Genomic DNA, 19,350 nt, shown 5'->3' on the forward strand with positions numbered 1-19,350 from the left:
GAGCATAAGGGAGTAAATTGGTTGGTTTAACAGTCTTGCGTGTGCAGTGGCTTGGTTGCTTTGGAAGCCAGGATGCCCCAGGGGCTGGTGGGTCTCGCAGGATCCTGCTGTATTTCATGCCAAGAGAAGGGAAAGTTTTAGTAAAGCTATCCTAATTGCTTGGCTACTTGCGTGTGCGCACCTGATCATGGTACTGAGGCTGGGAGAAGCGGCTGGCCTCTTTCATAAGGCTGAAAGATAATGTGGAAATAGATGGCACTGATCAAAAATTAGGCTCCCCAACGGCAAGGGACTGCTCAGAAAGCTGCAAGGGATGCAGTCAAGAGCAAACTCAGTTAAAGCAATTGCTTACCTGTTACCAATAATGCTTTAGATCTGATTCAGCTGCGACAACTGTAGCACGTAGGAGCCGCATTCCTAGACCAGCAACTCATTGTGCTAGGGGCTGTACAAACACAGAACAAAAAGATGGTCCCTGGCTCGAGCTAAAAGACCAGGACTTGTACTGGGGCTTATTTCCAGCTCTGCTACAGGCTAGCTGCATGGACGTGGACAAATCCGTTAACTGTTTTGTGCTGAGCTGTAATAAATGGGGCTACTACCCTGCTTTGGAAGGTGCTCGGAGATCCCCAACTGGAAGATGCTGAGTGCAAAGTATCAACTTGTTAGAGATAGCTGGGAAACATTTTCCCAGTCTGTGGGAGGGTGAGTGTGAGAGTGGGTGGGTGTAAAAACCCCAAAACCCTCCGATTGGGTCAATCGATAGAAATGCTCTGTTTTGATTTCAACATATTTAGTATAAATTAGCTCACATTTCTAAAAGAACAGTCATTCATTTTGAAAATGTTCAAAGGGAGTTTTTGACAACTCCTCAGCTCTCTGCACATCAAGCACATCCCAGAGTTGTACATGCACAAAATATAAATTATTCTGTTGAAGGTTTAGGGTTAGAAACTTGAGTCCTTAATTCACCAGCCTTGTCCTTCCAATGCAGGGACTACATGCAGATGAGGAGACATTATGAACAAGAAAACAATACTGTACCATGTAGCCCTTATATAGCACTTTTTCTCAACCGATCTTAAAGTGCTGTACCAAGGAGGTCAGTATCACTGTGCCCATTCTACAGATAGAGAAACTGAGGCACAGCGCAGGGACAGTCGACCAGCAGGCTGGTAACTGAGTCAGGACTAGAACCCAAGTCTCTTGATTCCCAGTGTGGTGCACTAAGTGATACCCCAGCTGAACACACACTATGTTAAGAAGCCATTCACTGACCTTAGTCAGCCATGTAGCACTGCCAGTGAGGTCACCCTGGCCAGTGACCCTCATTACAATCAAGTCCTAGGCTCCCACCATCACGTGGAATGTCCCACAGCTCACCATTTTCACTCACAGCGAAGGTCTAGTTAAGCCACGGGATGGGAACTCAGGAGATGTGGCTTCAGTTCCTGGTTCCGCCACTGTTTTTTGTTTACCCCTGGTCTTTCTGTGCCTCACTTTCCTATCTGTAAAGTGGGTCCACTGCCACCTCCTATCTCCCGCCCTTTGTCTTATGCATTTACATTGTATGCACTTTGGGGCAGGGACTGTCCTACTGGGTGTGTGTGTGTACAGCGCCTTGCACAGCAGGGCTCGAAACTGCAACTGGACTACACATCCACTTAGAGCTAGGCCCTAACCCAGGACCCCAGAGCCCAAGTTCTCTGGGGCCGTGATGATCTCTGCCATGCAGCACCACCTAGCCTAGCCCCAGTCTACTTTTGAATGTGCCCATGTACACACACTTACCAACTGCCTGGCGGGCCCCAGACTTGACATCAAATCCAAGCCCTCCTTCTGAACTGGAGAGGAACTCCGCCCCACCCCGCCCCCAAACATTCTAGCTCCACCCACCCCGCCCCCAACACGCCATGTGGAACGTCTCCCGTTCGTTGGTGTGTCTGGAGTGATGTCACCGCTCAGTCAGGAATGAGACCGTGTCGCTAGCTTTAAATAAAGCTGGGTTTTATTTATTCTTAGAAGCATATTTTAAACATTTGTATAACATTCTCAATAAAATATCTTGGAAGAGATGGGTTTTGATCCCAAGGCAAGGCACTTTGGGAGGTCCCAAGTGGTTTAGACTGGGCACCACCCATTTAAAAATAGAAAACAATGGCATCTAAAATACACATGGAGGTTGGAATGTATCTGTAGCAGAGGGCAGGATTGGAAGGCCGGGCTCCTGCTCCATGTTCTGCATTGAAGATCTAAGCAGCTCATTCAGGAGACTTTACACCAGGTGTTTCAACTGTATCTCATGTTTTAATCATCACCACATTACCTGCATGCAGCTTGTGTGTCTGCCAAGTCCATTCCCCAGCTAGCTACAGGTCCCCAGTTCCCCTTAGCGTTAATGGAAGTCTGAGACACAAGTCACCCACGAGAGGCATGGTTGTCCCAGTGCGTATTGGGTTATATACCACCCATAGTGTTCAGCTGAGCTCCTGGCTGGGGGTCCGACTCAATGCACTTGTACAGAGATGCCTGAGAGAGAGCTGGAGAAACCCACTTCAGCAGCATCTGCCATCCCCTGCGTTTGGCCAGGGAACATTTCTGCTCTCCCCACACCCCAAGCTCCACGAAGAGCAGAAGTCTGGAGAGTTGGGTTGTGCCCACACCGAGGAGTCATTTGACCGTCTCCGCTGACAGGCGCTGGCTAACTCCGTCGGAGCTAACTTAGCGCCTTTCTCGGAGCTTGGCCAGAGCAGGGCTGGAGCTGGATTCCTGTGCACGCTTCCACCGGTCTTGCCTTTGACAGAAAAACTACAGGGCTCCCCTCTCCTTCGCTCTTGGTGCAAGGACAATAGGATCCACGTAACAGTCTGAGGGGGTGGCATTCCACATCTAAGCTTTTACTTTAAGGTTACTTAATTCTGGAAGTTTAACTTGTTTGCACCAACCACAAAGCCCAGTGGGAGCAGACAGAGCCAGTGAATCTCCTCTCTCTCTGTCTCTCTCTCTCCTCTCCCCCCACCATGACAGGAGTTTCCAGGAGAACTTAACCCTTGCAGTGCAACACAAGCTAAGCCCACGAGGCACTGGCTTCACACTGGGCACCGCTAAGAGACCCCGTTGTCACGTCAAGTCTTAGCTACCCCAGCAAAGTCAAATACCCCCAGGGGGCCAGGGTGGACTTAGTTGGCATGCTGGGGTAGCACAGTCTCATAAAGGAACGGGCAGATTTATTCCCAGCACACAGATCATGCTGGGAAGAGCATGTAATCTCAGCAGAGCTTTTCCAGAAGAGTTGGATTGGAGGCGGGGGGGGGGGGGGGGGGGTGGGAGAGAGAGAAGAGACATAACTAGGGACCCAGTGGGAAAATGAAAGCGAGACCCCCCCCCCCACGCTCCCCCATATTTAGAAGTTTTCCTGACTGGCTGGGGGGAAAAAAGGCATGCAGACAAGATGCATCCATTCCCTCTGCAGGAGTAGCTCTCTCTCTGCTCCCTAAGCCATACCTCCACTCTCCTGGGACAGGAAAAGTATCTTAGGCCAGTCCACCCTCAGTGCAATGAAATTCACCATTGGGTTGATGATTGCCAAGAGCTGGGCATGGTTGTATCAAGACCCCTTTCCCCTCTAAGGCACTTGTTTCTCTCACTACTGTTAGGAGATTCTCAACAACAACAAATAGCCCAGCTCACCCCAAGCCACCTCCTACCCAGAAGCTACCCAGCATTCCCCAAAAGCAAGCCCAATGAAAATAAGAGCCCTAAACACACCATCACATGCAGGAGGGAAACGCCGATTAGCAGCCAGCCAGAGTCCTACAACTTCAGACGCTTAAGCCTCCTTCCTGCCAGCCCCTCTGGTGCAATGGGAGCTTCCATTGTGCAGTTATGTCAAGACTTGCCCTTACTCATCTCTCCCTCTGAACCACGCACCTAGATTTCTGGCCTTCTCCAAGACCTTTAATTCTCTCCCTCCAAAGCCAACTTCCTCTCCATTCCCACCTGAAAAGCTTCCGAACACACTCTTTCACCTACCCTGGTCTTCCAAGGAGGTTTCTGCTCTCTCCCCTTACCCCCTCCACATTTTAAGGAAAGAGAAGGAGACAGTCTATCAACAACATTCATGTGGCCATTAAAAGCATTTGTAAACAAACCAGCTAAGCTTGTTGGGCACCATCTTTGGTAGGTTCAAGACTGCAGGGGGCTTGCAAGGAAAGGGATGAGTGGTGGGGCCACCACGCACTGGGGCTTTGGAGAAACCACAGACCAGAAGCGAGGGGAGGGAAGAAAAATAAGTGGCTGGTTCTAAAACTTCAGAGCTGTATCTCAGTTCTCGTTTTTAACTGAACAAGGGAATCAAGCATCCACTAAAGGCTCCCAGTGGACAGTGTCAGTCACACCTCAATCTACGCATGACCAACCATCGTCATAGTCTCTTTCCATGGACACCAGTTCTCTCCCGCAAGCCCAGGGGTGAACCCTCAAGTTTACGTCACAGTCCTAACCTGTGTGTATAACAGGGGAGGAGGGATGTGGAGGAGATGGGGATAGTTGAGAGGTATTTGTGGCTCCTTCCATCCCTACAAGTGGACAGTCTTTGGAGCCACTGGCAGAACCCACAGTCAGACCAGCGCGTGCAAGGAAGGCCAGGAGCAACGGAGTTCAGGTACTGCCCTGTATTACCCACACCAGCTAGTTCTATTTATTCTTCAGCGATGCACTAATGTGGCCAGAACTATGCAAGCAACAGCCCCATCCTCCACCGTTGACTCTCCTTCTTTAGGGGCCAGTGAGAAAAGATGGATTCCAGTTCATTTGTGACTCATTTCACCCTCCCTCTGCCAGAGCGTGCAGCAAGACACGTTAAAGTCATGGCGCTGGCTTGAACGGTGCTTGGTGGCAAACAAGGGGCACCCCCATTGGCCCTTTGGCTCGGGGAAGAGGTGCGTCTTTCCCGGGGGAGCAGCGTTCAGCATTCGCAAGGGCAGGGGGCGGGGAGTGCACATTCTATCTCAGCCAGGATCCTGGATGCAGGCTCGTTAGGAGGAGAAATGATCAATACCGGTAGGCGGCCTCTGACTGCAGCCGCCGTGCTTGACAAAGAAGTGTGGCATGCAGCATTGACCTCTTTGGTTGGACTGAAGTATCAGATGAAGGGAAGGGCTGGATTGTTGGAAGGGGAATGGGAATCCCTACAAAACCCACCCCCTGGGGCATCGGGTGCCCACTGGCATATGCTGTGCAGATGTCCTCGGGAGCTCCTGCCTAGGGGAAAACCCCAGGCATTCCCACAGTCACACTCTTGTTAGTTGAGTAATGCAATAAAGTGTCTCTTCAGTAAAGGGAAAACAACAAAATAAGACGGAGCAAAGTGTGCATGTGTGGAAGGGGTGGGTATCCTATGCTGAGCTAGAGTCCTGGGAGGAGGGGCAATGGCTTGGCCCAGCGCGGCGGCTTGGTTCTGGCCAGCACACAGCTCTCCTCTAAGTGGGTGTGCAGTTTAGGAGATCTTCCATCTCGGTGGCTCCCCCCACCCCCTTCCCTGGGACGCTGGTGTCCGAAGCCGAGCCTGCTTCAGAAACTGGGAATGTAACAGCTACCAATGCCAGCGACTGGCCCAGCCTACGAGCCCCCCCACCCTCCTGGTGTCACTGACTCCAGTCCACCTTCGGCACACAGTGTACATGGCCAGCATGGATCTCGACCGGGGGGGCGGGTGGGGGGGAGTGACCTAGAACTGAGTCTGCACCTCCGCGCTGTTCTCTGTGGCCCCCGCGCTGTTCTCTGTGGCCGGCTGGGCAGGCTCCACCTTCTCTGCATGGGCCTGGGTGGACACCTCTTCCCCTGTCTCCTTGTCGCTGGGTTCGTGGCGGTTCACTTCAACTCCCCCCTCAGCAAGCAACGAGGCAGCTGTCAGGGCAGGCGGCTTGGCTGGAGAGGTGGGCACGGCTGGCTTGGCTTCCTGCTCCTCCACCCCCGGGTTCACTGGGCACGGGGAGCCAGCGTCATGCGGGGCAGTGTGTTCCAAGGAACCAGGGCCTTCCTCGGCCTTCTGGGCAGCTCGCTCCACCCCGCGCTCCTCAGAGCCGCCGCTCTGCTGGACTATTGTACCATTCGTCAGTGGTTCCTTTGCCTCCTCTCTTGCCAGGACCGGGGTCTCCACACAGAACTCCTTCACCAGCATCCCCCGTATCCCCTGCGTGCTGTCAGGAGAACCCGGTGCAGCAAGGGCAGGGCAGGCCTCCAGCTCCTCCGACCCGAGCTCTTCCTGGGAGACCTGGTGCATCAGCACCTCCGCACCGGCCTCGTAGGGCAGGGCTCCCTCGTCGTCGTGGATGACCGACACCACCTGCCTGGCTCTGTGGCGCTTCTCGGCGGATGGGTCCGAGTCCGGCTGGCTGCCGAACTCCTCTCCCCAGTCGATGGGCATGCCCTCGCCCAGCAGGTGCAGGTTGGGGTCGCTGTTGTGCATGACCATGCTGTCCCGGTACAGGTTGTGCTTCCTCTGCACCGCTGCCTCCTTCACAGCTGGAAAGGCAAAGACCGGGAGGTCAGGGCAGGGCAGGGCAGGAGTCTATTTACGTGTCAGTAGCAAGCACAGGCCTCATTCGAGATTGAGACCTCACCATGCTCTGTGTTGTGCACACGTAGAGCAAGACCTGGTCCCCGCCAGCCTTCCTAGGATTCAGAGCAAAGCACATGCAACGAGCCGGTAGGGAGAGAACCTTGCAGTCCAATCTATACCCTGGTACAATTCTCATGCCCACATAGTCACCATCCACGCCTCAGCCAGGCCCTCCTTGATCAGCTAAATTCCTACTCCTGCCCTGGCGGGAGGGTCCTGGAGAAGGAATTTGGCAAAGATGGGAATGGCAGACGGGGGTGGGGGGGCACTCCATGCCGAAGGGACAGCGTGGAAGGGTTCAGGGCAGGGTTTGCAGCTGACGGATGGACCAAGCTGGCACTGCGGATGGAGCGGAGCACGATGCAGTACGAGGATAACAGAAGAGGGCAGAATCGCGAAGGGCCTGGGTGGGGAGGACAGGAAGCCTGAATTTGATGCGGTGGAGAAGCGGGGGCAGGTGGAGGGAATCCAAGAGGAGGTGACGCAGGCAGAGCGATAGGAGCGGAAGATGATCTTAGTCGATGCTTTTCGCCTGGACGGGAAGGGCTGTGAGGTGAGTGTTGGGGACGCTGGGGAGCAGGCGTTTATGGTAATCAAGACAGCAGATGATGCGGGGGGTGTGAGAGGCTGGGCTGTCTGGATAGAGGGAGGAAATGGACAGATCCTAGAGAAGTTACGAAGGAAGAAGCGGTGAGATTTGGACCCAGCTTAGACGGGTGGCACAAGCAGGCAGAATCAAAGCGGGCCGCTGGGCTACGGAACTGAGACATGGAGGAAAGTGTTTCGGTGACAGTGCAGAGTGCACAGACACCCTCTCCACCATCACCTAGACTCTGGATCCGGAGCAGAGTGGCAAAGTGCTGTAGGAGGAGATGCTCCAGGGGTTGGCTTGAGATGGCTCCCATCGCTGTAATGCCCAGAGCCTCCCCATGGTAAATGGATGGGCATGCGTGTCCAGTCCTTGCCAGCTAGCCCCGTTAGCAACAGTGTCCCTCAGTGAGCAGAAGGGGAGTAGCAGGATTCACTCATGTCTACTGCCCATTGCTGCAGCCGAAACACTGCAGCCCTTAGGATTTTCCAAGCTGGCTAACTGGGGGTGGGGGTTAGCCAGGCTTGCATAGGCCCCTTCCCAGCATGGTGAAGGACTGAGCCTGCATCCTGCCCTCCCACCCAAACGCGGGCAGCCCTCTCACCCTGCATGATGTCCTTCATGACCGACTGCAGCACAACCTCCTCGTACGTGTTCTCCACCAGGATGAAGTTGTCGAAGTCCTCGAAGATCAGTTCCTGGAACTTTGGTAACTCCTGCCCAAAGGAGAAGGCAGATTTCACCTCGCTGGCAGAGATAACCCAAGACCACCTAGCTGCCCTGTGGCTTTCCAAAGACGACGTGCCTTTGAGAGGCAGAGAGCTACCCTTCCCACAAAACCATGGGCACCACTGTTGACCCAGGGATGCCACCTGTTATGGGCCATCTAGCCATAGGAGTTAAACACCAAGTTGAGATTAAACATAGACCCAAAGGGGTGAGGAATTTCAAGATCAGGATGTTACAAAGAGAGACTGTGTCTTTGTACACGCACTGGGCCCAATTTTTCATATGCACAGAGGCCTTTTTACACCACTGGCAATGTCAAGCAACATATATTGAGTTGGCTCCCTAACACTTCCAGAGTGGTGTAAAGGGGCCTTGGTGTCAATGAGAATCAGACCCGTATTCTACAGTTGTGGGCAAGGAGCGGGGGGGAAGGGGGGGATTGTTTCATTCATGGCAACATATACAGAGTTTGATGACTCAGCAGGGTTTTTGAAATGTGCCACCAACCCATGCCCACGGGGCTGCTTGGCCTCTTACCCCCTTGCAGGTTGGTGCCAGCTTCTTCAGCAGGAAGGGGATGGTGATCTGGAGCAGGGCTTCCCTGAAGAACTTCTTGCGCACGGTGCTGCTGTCATAGTCATATTTCTGCGGGACAAGGGGCGCACCGGGGGAAGAGGGAAACAAGGCTGGTTAACAAACCTTTGGCATCTCACAGGAGAGGAGATTACAGAGGAATGGGCCATTCAGAGGAAGAGGAGAACGTGCAGTTTTCCTACCATTTTATTGAACAATCCTTTCCACAGGAAGCGATTTACACGAGGGGATTTACAGAAGTGTTTTCAGTATCCAACACCAGCCCCTTCCCTGGGCTCAGGAGGCAGCGTGGTCTAGGGGATAGGTCACTGGACAGATTCTGATGGCCTGGGCTCTGATCTGCTGTGGGGCAAGTCACTTCACCTCCCTGTGCCCGATCTCCACTTGGGTCTAGGAACAACTGTGATACTCGGTCCGTTTAAAGTTACAAATGCCGAGTATCGTTCTACACAGTGCACTCGCTCCTGCCCTTACCTGCCCCGTGGCAGGCACATGGCATGCCTGGGCTTCGCACAGAAGCTGCAGGCGCTTTCTTTGTGGCAGAGGTTTCTCTCCTGTCTAGCATCCCGAGGCCTTGTTGGTGCAGCACAGGCGAGTTAAAACGCCGACCACCTTCACGTTCCAGAGACGGCTGACCTGGCAGGAGCATGCCGCTGCTTTGCAGGCTGCCTTACCTTGAGCACCCGTTCGAGGATCCGCTGGATTGACTTGCACAGCTCCTCCTTGCCCAGCATCTTAGCCAGCTCCTGGTGCAGGAGTGTCCCGAATGTGTGAACGGCATCGTCCATTTGCTACAATGAGAAGCATCATCAGACGGTGTCCCAAAAGGAGACCAAGAAACCACGGCAACTTAGGCTGGCTCATGTTGGACATCCAGCAAAGCAATGATGCCAAGGGATGAGCAGAGCAGGCCTGGCAATGCACCACCACATGGAGACGGGTCACAGGGGCACCTCCTCTATTCCTGAACCTGCACCCGGTCCCCATCTGCTACCCCATCCCACTCACGATTTTGAAAGCACCAAGTTAACCTGCATAAAGGTGTTTTCTTTCCCACCACTAGAGGGCACTAGCAGCACATTTCCCAGAATACGGAGCTGCGCTGGTGCATGGGATATCGGTACACAAACTCCTCCTCCCCCTTATGTAGATCTGCAAGTGGATTCTTGTCCACACTGGCCCCTGGATACTCCTCCAGGAGCTGCAGAACAACCAGTCTCCTAAATCAGCTGTGCCAGGCTGAATGGGATGTGAGTGATGGAGGTGGGAGCATTCCAGTTCTAGAATGTCTCCCGGTTCTCCACACGTGCCAGTAAACCCGGTGGAAAGTTACACTCGCTCCTACACAGCTAACTGAGGCTGGCTTCCTTGACCCCACATTTAGACTATTGCCAGTGGGAGACTCCTCCATGTAAAGGGGAAGAAGAGCATTGAGTCTGCGTAGCCCAGGCCTGCCACCCACCCGGCCACCAGCACAACAGCGGTGGACGTATACGAGGCGTCCCCGTGAGGTTGTTCATACGCAGACGTTCCCTCCCAGTGGGACACTGCATCATTCACAGGCACCAGGGCAGAGTCGCGACATGCAGGGTCAATCGTTTGTCCCAAAGAACACAGGTGGCCGTTGGGTCATACGTGCGCCGGGCCATGGGCAGCGCGGTGCTGGGGAGCAAAGCGAAGGGGTTGGGCCGGTGATGGTTCTGCCCCGGGGCGTTGCCATATTCGGAGGAGAAAAACGAAGCCGCTGAAATAAGCTGGTCTCCGTAGCAGTGCTGTGCCCCCGGCCTGGCTGTTAATTTTAACAAGGTGACTCTTTCAAAAGAAGGCTCCTGGAGCGGGGGAAGGATGTGGGGGGGTGGTACAGCCAGACTGAAGCCCAGAGCGCACTCCAGCAGGGGGTGCCCATGCAGTAGGACATTGATGACCAGCCCAACACCCAGGGCAGGGCACTAGGAGAACCAGAATTCATAGACACAGTGACCCACCTTAACTCTGACCCTGGCGGCTAGGGCCGAAGACAGCTCCCCATGGGGCAGTGAGCATAAGGGCTGGTCACCCCTTGAGTTTGGCTATTAACACCCTACCTGTCTCATGAGGATCTGGGCCCTCTGCTTGAACACGGAGGCACTGGATACGTCAAATCTCTGTTGAAGCCCCTCCAGTTTCAGCTGGTCCATCTTCTCATAGCAGGACTGCATCTTGACAGGGTGGAAGGCCAGCTGAGAGAGCTTCTCCATGTACTGAAGGACAAGGAGTCACACACACAACTCACTGGCTGTACGGAGGGAGCGCCCTACCTCCCGCCCATTCCCCAGGCCTGCTGAGACTTGGCATCAGACCAGACACCAAGCTTCCAGGGAGCAGAGGAAAACAAAGCCCAGAAATCGGAATCCTTCCTCAATGGCTCCCATTTAATCTGGGTCACAAAGACAAGAGCATTTCCACGTGTCTCTGTGTCCCCACACCGCCAGGCTGCACGCAGACACGGGTGAGCCTGGTGCAGGAAGATCACCGGCTGTACATCACAGGATCAAACCATGGGTCCGTACTGTTAGTACAGGGTGGGAGGCAGGCGTGTGACCACCTGGGGCTGCTCTGGTTGGATACGGAGGGACCCAGCTGGATACAGAGTGATCCCAGGTTACCATATGCAGGTGAAATTGGATGCCCTGGATTTTGTTAGACTGACCAGTCGCCCAGAGCTTGGGAGGAGAGCTGGGAATTCAGTTCCCACCTTAAGTGGTATGACTGCTCAGAGCTCAAGTATGAAACTGCAGAAAAACCTGAGAGTCTCTGGATTAAGTTTAGAAGTGTGAGCAACAAGGGTGATGTCGTGGTGGGAGTCTGCTATAGACCACCGGACCAGGGGGATGAGGTGGACGAGGCTTTCTTCCGGCAACTCACGGAAGTTACTAGATCACAGGCCCTGGTTCTCATGGGAGACTTCAATCACCCTGATATCTGCTGGGAGAGCAATACAGCGGTGCACAGCAATCCAGGAAGTTTTTGGAAAGTGTAGGGGACAATTTCCTGGTGCAAGTGCTGGAGGAACCAACTAGGGGCAGAGCTCTTCTTGACCTGCTGCTCACAAACCAGGAAGAATTAGTAGGGGAAGCAAAAGTGGATGAGAACCTGGGAGGCAGTGACCATGAGATGGTCGAGTTCAGGATCCTGACACAAGGAAGAAAGGAGAGCAGCAGAATACGGACCCTGGACTTCAGAAAAGCAGACTTTGACTCCCTCAGGGAACTGATGGGCAGGATCCCCTGGGAGAATAACATGAGGGGGAAAGAAGTCCAGGAGAGCTGGCTGTATTTTAAAGAATTCTTACTGAGGTTACAGGGACAAACCATCCCGATGTGTAGAAAGAATAGTAAATATGGCAGGCGACCAGCTTGGCTTAACAGTGAAATCCTTGCTGATCTTAACACAAAAAAGAAGTTTACAAGAAGTGGAAGATTGGACAAATGACCAGGGAAGAGTATAAAAATATTGCTCGGGCATGCAGGAGCGAAATCAGGAAGGCCAAATCACACCTGGAGTTGCAGCTAGCAAGAGATGTTAAGAGTAACAAGAAGGGTTTCTTCAGGTATGTTAGCAACAAGAAGAAAGTCAAGGAAAGTGTGGGCCCCTTACTGAATGAGGGAGGCAACCTAGTGACAGAGGATGTGGAAAAAGCTAATGTATTCAATGCTTTTTTTGCCTGTGTCTTCACGAACAAGGTCAGCTCCCAGACTGCTGCACTGGGCAGCACAGCATGGGGAGGAGGGGACCAGCCCTCTGTGGAGAAAGAAGTGGTTCGGGACTATTTAGAAAAGCTGGATGTGCACAAGTCCATGGGGCCGGATGCGCTGCATCCGAGAATGCTAAAGGAGCTGGCGGATGTGATTGCAGAGCCATTGGCCATTATCTTTGAAAACTCATGGCGATCGGGGGAAGTCCCGGACGACTGGAAAAAGGCTAATGTAGTGCCCATCTTTAAAAAAGGGAAGGAGGAGGATCCGGGGAACTACAGGCCTGTCAGCCTCGCCTCAGTCCCTGGAAAAATCATGGAGCAGGTCCTCAAGGAATCGATTCTGAAGCACTTAGAGGAGAGGAAAGTGATCAGGAACAGTCAGCACAGATTCACCAAGGGCAAGTCATGCCTGACTAATCTAATTGCCTTCTATGATGAGATAACTGGCGCTGTGGATGAGGGGAAAGTGGTGGACGTGTTGTTCCTTGACTTTAGCAAAGCTTTTGACACGGTCTCCCACAGTATTCTTGACAGCAAGTTAAAGAAGTATGAGCTGGATGAATGGACTATAGGGTGGATAGAAAGCTGGCTAGATTGTCGGGCTCAACGGGTAGTGATCAATGGCTCCATGTCAGTTGGCAGCCGGTATCAAGCGGAGTACCTCAAGGGTCGGTCCTCGGGCCGGTTTTGTTCAATATCTTCATAAATGATCTGGAGGATGGTGTGGATTGCACCCTCAGCAAGTTTGCAGACGACACTAAACTGGGAGGAGAGGTAGATACGCTGGAGGGTAGAGATAGGATACAGAGGACCCTAGACAAATTGGAGGATTGGGCCAAAAGAAATCTGATGAGGTTCAACAAGGACAAGTGCAGAGTCCGGCACTTAGGACGGAAGAATCCCATGCACCGCTACAGACTAGGGACCCAATGGCTAGGCAGCAGGTCGGCAGAAAAGGACCTAGGGGTTACAGTGGATGAGAAGCTGGATATATGAGTCAACAGCGTGCCCTTGTTGCCAAGAAGGCCAATGGCATTTTGGGATGTATAAGTAGGGGCATTGCCAGCAGATCGAGGGATGTGATCGTTCCCCTCTATTCGACATTGGTGAGGCCTCATCTGGAGTACTGTGTCCAGTTTTGGGCCCCACACTACAAGAAGGATGTGGAAAAATTGGAAAGAGTCCAGCGGAGGGCAACAAAAATGATTAGAGGACTGGAACACATGACTTATGAGGAGAGGTTGAGGGAACTGGGATTGTTTAGTCTGCGGAAGGGAAGAGTGAGGGGGGATTTGATAGCTGCTTTCAACTACCTGAAAGGGGGTTCCAAAGAGGATGGATCTAGACTGTTCTCAGTGGTAGCAGATGACAGAACAAGGAGTAATGGTCTCAAGTTGCAGTGGGGGAGATTTAGGTTGGATAGTAGGAAAAAACTTTTTCACTAGGAGGGTGGTGAAACACTGGAATGCGTTACCTAGGGAGGTGGTGGAATCTCCTTCCTTAGAAGTTTTTAAGGTCAGGCTTGACAAAGCCCTGGCTGGGATGATTTAGTCGGGGATCGGTCCTGCTTTGAGCAGGGGGTTGGACTAGATGACCTCCTGAGGTCCCTTCCAACCCTGATATTCTATGATTAAGTGGATCGTTTTAACTTCTGCCAGAACACCAAAGGAATCTATGGATCTAGCGGGACCAGGATTGGTGCTCCCCAAGGAAGCCCTGGGCCCCCTAAGGTCTGTGGCTTCCAGCGAAGAGGGGAGCATAGGCCTGCCAGCTCTGATGTGAGCAGACTAGGGGCAGGGCCACAGGTTTATTCTCACCATTCAGCTCCAGCCTTACTCAGGACAACTGGGGATGGAAGCTGAGCTCCCTCCTTGGCCAGGCTTTCCCTGGGCACCCGCGCAAGGCTTCCAGCCCATCCTGCTAGGACAGCAACGGGAATCTATGCAACCTTCTCCAGGGGCCTTACCTCTCCCAGTTTCTCCATCCCGCTCTCGTTGATTACGTTCATGTTCATGTCAGTGACCTCCTTGAAGAACACTTCCCGGACCTCGGCAAAACCCTGGCTTGTGGGAATCATCAGCGCCTCCAGGATGGAGGGGATATAGGGCTGCACATGGTTTCGGACACAGATCTCTGCTTTGGGCAGCACAAAGGCTGGATGAGGAAGAGACAGGCAACAGACAATTAGCATGGGATGGCTCCTGCTCTGGCTACCTTCCTTGCTGAGCTTTGGAGCCACCAGGAAGCCAAGCATGGTGCTCCAGCTCCTAGACCACACCCTAGAAAAGGACAGGAGTTGCTCTGCTCCACCCCTTCCAGGTGGTGGCCAAAAGGCTAGAGATGCAGCTGGATAAATTTATAAACGGGATGACAGAGTTGCCCGCCGCAGCTGGGGACTAGACTTGAAGACCTACAAGGTCCCTTCCCATCTTACGTCCGATCAGCCTGCAACCAAGTCCGTGTCTGCCACGCTTGGCAGTACTCGAATGGCTATCCTCCACGCAAAACACGTGGGGGTGAAGAGAATGCTACTGGCAATTCAGTAGGCGGCACTCTTGGGTCAGTATTGACCCTGTTCTTCCCCCCTATGGAGTACAGGGCCACGTGCTGCCAGAGATGTTGGCTTCTGTATGAGCTCCTGATACCACAGGGCTTCCTACAAACAGGAGCACTCACCTCAAAGCCCTGGTCAAATTCTAGTCTGAGGAGCTAAGTTCCTTTGCTGTCAGCCCTGCCCCTGCCCGGCCCCGGCCATGTGGTATGCTTCCCCGCCTGCCCAGCACCGTGGTACGTTAGCAGAAGCCACGTTCCACCCCAGAAGCGGCCAGAGGGTAACAGTGCAGACCTCGTTTGTAATACTTGGGATCCTTCAGGATATAAGGAGCTATGCAGGGTGACCTCCTCTGTTGGAGGGAAATAAGGGAAAACCACTTGAAGAACAAGGGACGCCGCTTTATTTGAAGGGACATTGTAGGGAAACACCATTTCCCTTGGCACATCATGTATTTTTTCCTCCTGTGCACATTTCTACTGCCCTCCCGTACACGATGCAATTAGCATAAGTTTCAATTTCATGTTTAAAATGGCACTTATCAGTTTTAAAACATTTCAATCTCTCTTCAAATAAGGGATGGGTGATCATCTTAGGGACAAATCAAACAAATAAGGGACGGTGCCTTAAAATAAGGGCTGCTGGAGCTAGGTGAACTAGAGGACTGCTCCAGCCCTTGGCCTCTTAGCCCCCGGGTCAAGTTTCTGGCTCCCAGTCCTAGGAAAGCACTGCGGTTTTGAACGTAAGGATTTTGACTAACCCAGTACAATGGGCTATTGCTGGGGGTAGTCGTTCGGGCTCAAGCTCGGAAACCCAGACCCCTCCTTAGGCATCAGATCCCGAGCCTGAACGTCTACACAGCTAATTTTTAGTGCCATAGGTGAGCCCAAGTCTGCAGATCCGGGTTCTGAGACTTGGTGCCGTGGGTGAATTTTTTTTTTTTTGCCATGTAGACATACCCAAAGGGGCAACACATTTCCTACCTCGGATTTTGCTGGCTAAGTGTTCCTTTGATGTGATGATCTGATCCATGTCTGTGCGAATGGTGCTCTCCATTCTGGGACGCTCCAGCTCACATTTGGTCACCACTGCATCATAGTGCGCCTTTATCTGGTCATAGACGAGCCTGTAGACAGCATCCGAGATCTAGAGGGGGAAGAGGAAGAGCATCATCAGCATCCTAATCCCACGAGACATCTGAGGCTGTGCTGCCATCTGACCTTGCTGAGCCCAGGACCCTTCCTGACCTCTGTCTGCAAGGCAGCCTGCCATCTCTTTGCACCCCACGTGACTGAGCGCTCCCCAATCATAGATATGCAGGAACATCTGGCAATAAGCTTTCTACAGCATGCACGGGAATTATGTCTGCAGCTGCCACTAGATCCCCTAACAAGAAAAGGCCTGGCTATTTGAGATCTGCCTAACACGTCTTGTCATAACGCAGCCGCTGGTCAGTACATTTCAGGATTCGCTGCTTCCTGATGTCAGCAAGAGCGATGGACTCCATCCAGCTCCGAGTTTTGTTCACTCCCACCCACCCATTTCTCTTTTTAAAAACTGCTGACTTGAAATATTTTTTTCTTTTCTACTGTACGCTTGTGGTGATTGACACTGGAATCCGTGCAGACATCTGCTATGCACCACTGCGTTCAAATGGCAGGACTCCACCGGGATCCATGCTAGCACATCTCAGTGCAGGAGCAAAGTCTAGGATTGTAGTTCCCGAGGTTCATGAGTCTATTTTTGTTATGACTGCACAGTGCTACTGTATGTACAAGTTATTTAATGTGACATTTGGAGGAGGAGTCTTCTGCCTGGAATTATGTCATGCTATTATTTAGCACCTCTGGGCTAGAATCATGGAAACGATGGGCTGGAGGAGAACTTGAGAGATCATCAAGTCCAAGCCCCTGCACTGAGGCAGGACCAAGTAAACTAAGAACATCCCTGACAGGTGTGTTTGTCCAGACCTCCAATGACAGGAATTCCACCACCTCTCTTGGAAGCCTCGTCCAGAGCTTAACCATTCTTATAGGTAGAAATTTTTCCCTTACATCTAACCTGAAATCTCCCTTGCTACAGACTAAGCCCGTTATTTCTTGTCCTGCCTTCTGTGGCGATGGAGAACAAATGATCCCCGTCCTCTTTATAACAGCCCTTAACACATTTGAAGGCCTCTCTGGTCCAGACTAAACATCCCTAGTCTTTTTTTAAACCTTTCCTTATAGGTCAGGTTTTCTAAACCTCTGATGATTTTTGCTGCCCTCCTCTGGACTCTCTCCAGTTTGTCCACAGCTTTCCTAAAGTGCGGCACCCAGAACAGGACACAGTACCCAGCTGAGGCCTCACCAGCGTCGAGCGGGCCAAGTACCTCCCCATCAGGAGGAAATACTCAGCACTTCCTGAAAGCCAGGTCCCTTTAAAGTGTCGAGTTGGGCACCCAAAATCAGTCACCTGAGGAAAAGTCGCTTAGGCCAAAGTTTACACAAGGTGTTTGTGGCAGAGGCAGGAATTGAACCCTGATCTCTTCAGTACCATTCCAACGCCTTAATGGACAAGGTCACCCTTCCTCCCTAGGGCCGGTCTCATCCTCTTGCTTCTTTCACAGGAACAGCACAAGCCCTTCCCCACCTTGGATTATTACAATGAAATAAGAATCCAATGTGATCATCAGGATTTATGCTGGAAATCTGCAATCTTCACCTTGGGCTCTGGAGGACAGAACTCTTCCCCTTTCTCATGCATTAGCACAGGGCTGCCGCGTCTGGGTGGTTAAGGCTAAGGGGCACTGTTTGTTTAAAGGAGGTTTCAGTGGAATTTTACAGAGAGCGTCTCATGGAAACATTTCTATTAGTCTTAAAGGTTTTATAACAAGCCTGTTTGTATGAACCCACAGGGTCAGGCCAGATTTAGCCTGGGTTGGTCTAAAAATGGTTTGCTAAATATAGCTGGGCCGAGCCACACTGCTGGCTTAGCTATGGATGGATGTTTGCTAGGGTGTACTTCCCTCCCCGGGGGGATGGCAAGCAACACAGAAGCCGCATGTTCTGGACGTGCATGCAACCAACAGAAGGTAAGTGGGAAGTTGAGAAATAGCTGTTTACACCTATGACAGGGAGCTTGATAAAACCAGGAGTGAGGCAGACAGACAGCTCGTTTCCCTGCGCCCTTGGGGAGAAGGGGGTGAATCGGGGAAGTGACTCTGAGTCACACAAGCCAGCAGGAAACAGAGTCAAGGCACCACACCCAAGGCAAGGGGACCCATTCCAAAAGCTGTCAGAGTCCAGTCCTGGATTTCCCAGCAGCCAGCCCCAATTTCTGGCACGTGTCATCCATACAGGAACATTTCAGCCAGTTGGGCATTATTGCACCAGCCTCATGCTGCAGCATTCACAGCCCCACGCTGCCCTCGCAGGGCCCTGGCCTCTTACCACCTTTCCCCCCCCACCACACACACACACTAACCTGTATCCAGAGTCTCTGCCTCTCCTGGGCCTTGCCCTTCAGCTTGGGGCCGATCATGTTTTTCAGTTCTGGGACCAGTTCCTCCATCACCAGATTGCTCAAGACCTAGAGGAGCAGAATGAGGAGGCCATTAGTGACTAGATCGCACACGGCTGTTAGCTGTCCTTCCACTGCTGGGCACTCTGCTCTCCCTGCCTCCCGACCCGTCCCCTCTTCGTCCTCGCAGGCTGCCCGGTCCTCTGAAGATCCATTTTGTTTCCTCCTTCCCCACTCCTGTGATATGCTGCTACAGACTCTTACGTGACACCTTTCCCTGTGCATCCTACGCTTTGTTACGTGGCTCTGGTACTTCCGTCTAGATCAAGAACTCTTGGCATGAAACAATCTCTCCATAACACATGCTAACGGCCTCCCTCCAGCCGTTCTGAAGCGCTGAGGATACTTGGGGAAGCTAGTGCTCCCCACACTTTGTTTTCTAGCAAAGAGAGCCCTTTGCACCACAAATCCTCTTCCGATGCCTTAGCTGAGAGAGCATTGGGAACAGGGTCTGTACGGGGAGCTGCTCCTTCATCCCGTGCGAGGGTCTTTCATGGCCCTGGAGGGGCACACTGTGCCGCTCAAGTCTGAGCGGAGCGCAAGACGGTGCTCCGATTGCTAGCTAGGGTGACCCCACAACCCCGGGAAGGCGCACGGTCTCCTGAGCAGGCCCCGCTGGAGACATCCGCTGGTGGATCCATCCTGCACAGCTGCAAGGACCAAAGCCAGGTTCCTGTGGAAGGGGCTGGCCGGGTGTGGTTGCGTGCCCATGGAGGACGTGTGCGTGAGAAGCTAACGAAGATGTTCTCCCGCCGCCAGACACGGGGGGCATCGAGACTAAAGCTCCGGCTCAGAGCGGCTGCTCAGGGTGCAAGCTAACCCGGCAACCACCGGACGCACTTCCCTTTGCGCCTCATCCTCGTTCCCACTGCGGTATGTCCCAGAGGGTTGGCGCCCCACTGCTCTAGGGGGTAGGTGCTGACAGAATCAGTGAGTCTCTGCTTGGCTTAGGTCCCTCCCCTCCTAGC

At 52.8% G+C, this 19,350-nt stretch overlaps 1 protein-coding gene across 1 annotated transcript in view; it reads right to left on the minus strand.

Annotated features, from left to right (window-relative positions):
- Positions 1-4,221: 4,221 nt before the first annotated feature.
- NIBAN2 (niban apoptosis regulator 2) overlaps positions 4,222-19,350 on the minus strand; it is a 95,993-nt gene continuing 80,864 nt past the window's right edge. Inside the window, exons 7-14 of the mRNA XM_074973503.1 lie at positions 18,287-18,391; positions 15,805-15,967; positions 14,237-14,424; positions 10,619-10,774; positions 9,209-9,325; positions 8,478-8,585; positions 7,816-7,927; positions 4,222-6,525 (exon numbers count right to left, since the gene is read on the minus strand). Coding sequence (XP_074829604.1) covers positions 5,729-6,525; positions 7,816-7,927; positions 8,478-8,585; positions 9,209-9,325; positions 10,619-10,774; positions 14,237-14,424; positions 15,805-15,967; positions 18,287-18,391 — 1,746 coding nt within the window. The 3' untranslated portion in view covers positions 4,222-5,728. The remainder of the gene's footprint in view (positions 6,526-7,815; positions 7,928-8,477; positions 8,586-9,208; positions 9,326-10,618; positions 10,775-14,236; positions 14,425-15,804; positions 15,968-18,286; positions 18,392-19,350) is intronic.

This window comes from Natator depressus, chromosome 16, assembly GCF_965152275.1.
Source record: "Natator depressus isolate rNatDep1 chromosome 16, rNatDep2.hap1, whole genome shotgun sequence".
NCBI classification, from domain to species: domain Eukaryota; kingdom Metazoa; phylum Chordata; order Testudines; family Cheloniidae; genus Natator; species Natator depressus.